Genomic DNA, 1,741 nt, shown 5'->3' on the forward strand with positions numbered 1-1,741 from the left:
GGGGGGCGGCGCGGGGAGGCCGGGGACAGGCGGGCTCCAGCTATGCAGGGCGCGGGGTCCTCCCCCGCAAACGCGGGGAGCGCGGGGCGTGGCCAGGCCCGGGGGCGAGGCACAGGTCCCTCCCCGAAGTTGAGACAAAAGTTTGAGGCTGGAGACAGCGAGGCCGTGCAGTCAGCATTTGCCCGGCGCTCCAGTTGTCCCTCAGATGCGAGGCTGAGCCCGGGACGAGCTGCGTTCAGCCCTAGGCCACTGTGGGGAACGGAGGTGGCGCTTCCCCAGCAAAGCGGACCGACTGGGTAGGGCTGGCCGCCCGCCCTGTCCTCTCGCCGTGCGTGGCTCCTGGGCGGTCGGGGGAACTGCCGTGCACCGCATGGCCTCCGCGCCCACTCGGCTGCGGCCGAGGGAGGCGGCGGCTGGCGGCCGGGCTCCGGCTCAGCTCTTGCGCGACTCCGGCGCTGCTCCCACGAGCGCTGCGCGCGGCGCCGCAGAGCCTGGTCCTTAGAGGCGCGCCCGGCGACTCCGGCCGCTCCGGAGCTCAGGGTAGAGGACACGGCGACCCGGCTGTTTCGGGGCGGGGATCGCTCGCCCCGAACTTCGCGCCCTGCGATGTCCACTCACGTTCTGGGATTTTCACGCAACTGGACTCCCCTCCTCCTGGCAGCGCCCAGGGGGTGAGGACCTGATCCCCCCGGAGAGAGCCACGGGGCTCTGACTCATCGTCGGGCCGGAACCCGAGGCCCCAGGAAAGAAAGCCCCTCAGGAAGAGACCCTTTGCCTCTGGGGGTGGGAGCTCAGTTCTAGGACGGGAGCGCCCTTGGTGGCACTGGACCTCGGCTCTCAGGACCTCTCGGAAAACTAGGCGATGCCGGAGGCGCGGCTCCCCGCGCGTGGTCCCAGGACCTAGCAGGGCGCCCCCCACCTCAGGGGGCCGCTGCGGACTCCACCAGCGGTGTCTCCTCTCCCCCAGATCCGGCAACCGCAGGGAATGACGCGGGTGCCCCTACAGCCCCGGCTCCGGGCGGGGAGGGCGAGCCCCACAGCCGGCACCGAGACGCCCGCCTGGGCAGCACCGATAAGGAGCTGAAGGCAGGAGACGCCGCCGCGGACAGCGCCCCGACAGCGCCGGGGACCCCCTGGCAGCGGGGGCCACGGGTCGAGGTTATGGATGCAGGTTTGTGGGGGCCTGGCGGGGAAGGCCTGTAGGGGGATCCCTTCTCTCTCTCGAGAGGAAGGTTGGCCCGAGTCAGCTGAACAAAAGAGGCTGGGGACGCCCGAGAGAAGCACTTTTCCCGACGAGACCGGAAGCGGGCCGAGGCTGAGCCAAGCCAAGCTGGCCGGGTGAGGAGCGCGGGGCTGCCGCTGGAGCTCCCCACCGCTCGAGGCCGCTGCCTCTGGTCAGACTCTGTTGGATCAGTTACCCGTGGGTTTCAGGCACAGCGTTTCCACCCCGGTCCCCCTGCTGTGATCGTCAGCCCCCTAGTGGCCGGTTCGGGTTTGTCTTTACAGCGGGCGGCTCCCGGAACCCGCTCCCAAGGCCCTGCCGAGTGCTGGTGCTGTTAAATCCGCGCGGGGGCAAGGGCAAAGCCCTGCAGCTCTTCCGGAGCCACGTGCAGCCCCTGCTGGCCCAGGCCGATGTCTCCTACACGCTGACGCTCACTGGTGAGTGTCTCCCCGCGGGGATGCAGGGAGCATCCCCACACAGGGACCCTCCCCCACCCCCCCACCCCCGCCCCCGCCGCGA

General features: G+C 70.8%; 1 protein-coding gene across 4 annotated transcripts in view; it reads left to right on the plus strand.

Moving 5' to 3' along the window:
- The window catches only part of SPHK1 (sphingosine kinase 1), a 4,709-nt gene that overhangs the window by 1,247 nt on the left and 1,721 nt on the right, over nt 1-1,741 (plus strand). For 2 of the 4 annotated variants that reach the window (XM_024760791.1, XM_024760793.1), the window contains exons 2-3: nt 968-1,171; nt 1,507-1,659. In XM_024760791.1, the coding sequence (XP_024616559.1) occupies nt 1,162-1,171; nt 1,507-1,659 (163 nt within the window). In that variant the 5' untranslated portion in view covers nt 968-1,161. Of the gene's footprint in view, nt 1-6; nt 672-967; nt 1,172-1,506; nt 1,660-1,741 lie in introns of those variants that run through there. The other 2 variants (XM_024760790.1, XM_024760792.1) reach the window with 2 other exon arrangements.

Source organism: Neophocaena asiaeorientalis, unplaced genomic scaffold (assembly GCF_003031525.2).
Source record: "Neophocaena asiaeorientalis asiaeorientalis breed wild unplaced genomic scaffold, Neophocaena_asiaeorientalis_V1.1 scaffold30, whole genome shotgun sequence".
NCBI lineage: Eukaryota > Metazoa > Chordata > Mammalia > Artiodactyla > Phocoenidae > Neophocaena > Neophocaena asiaeorientalis.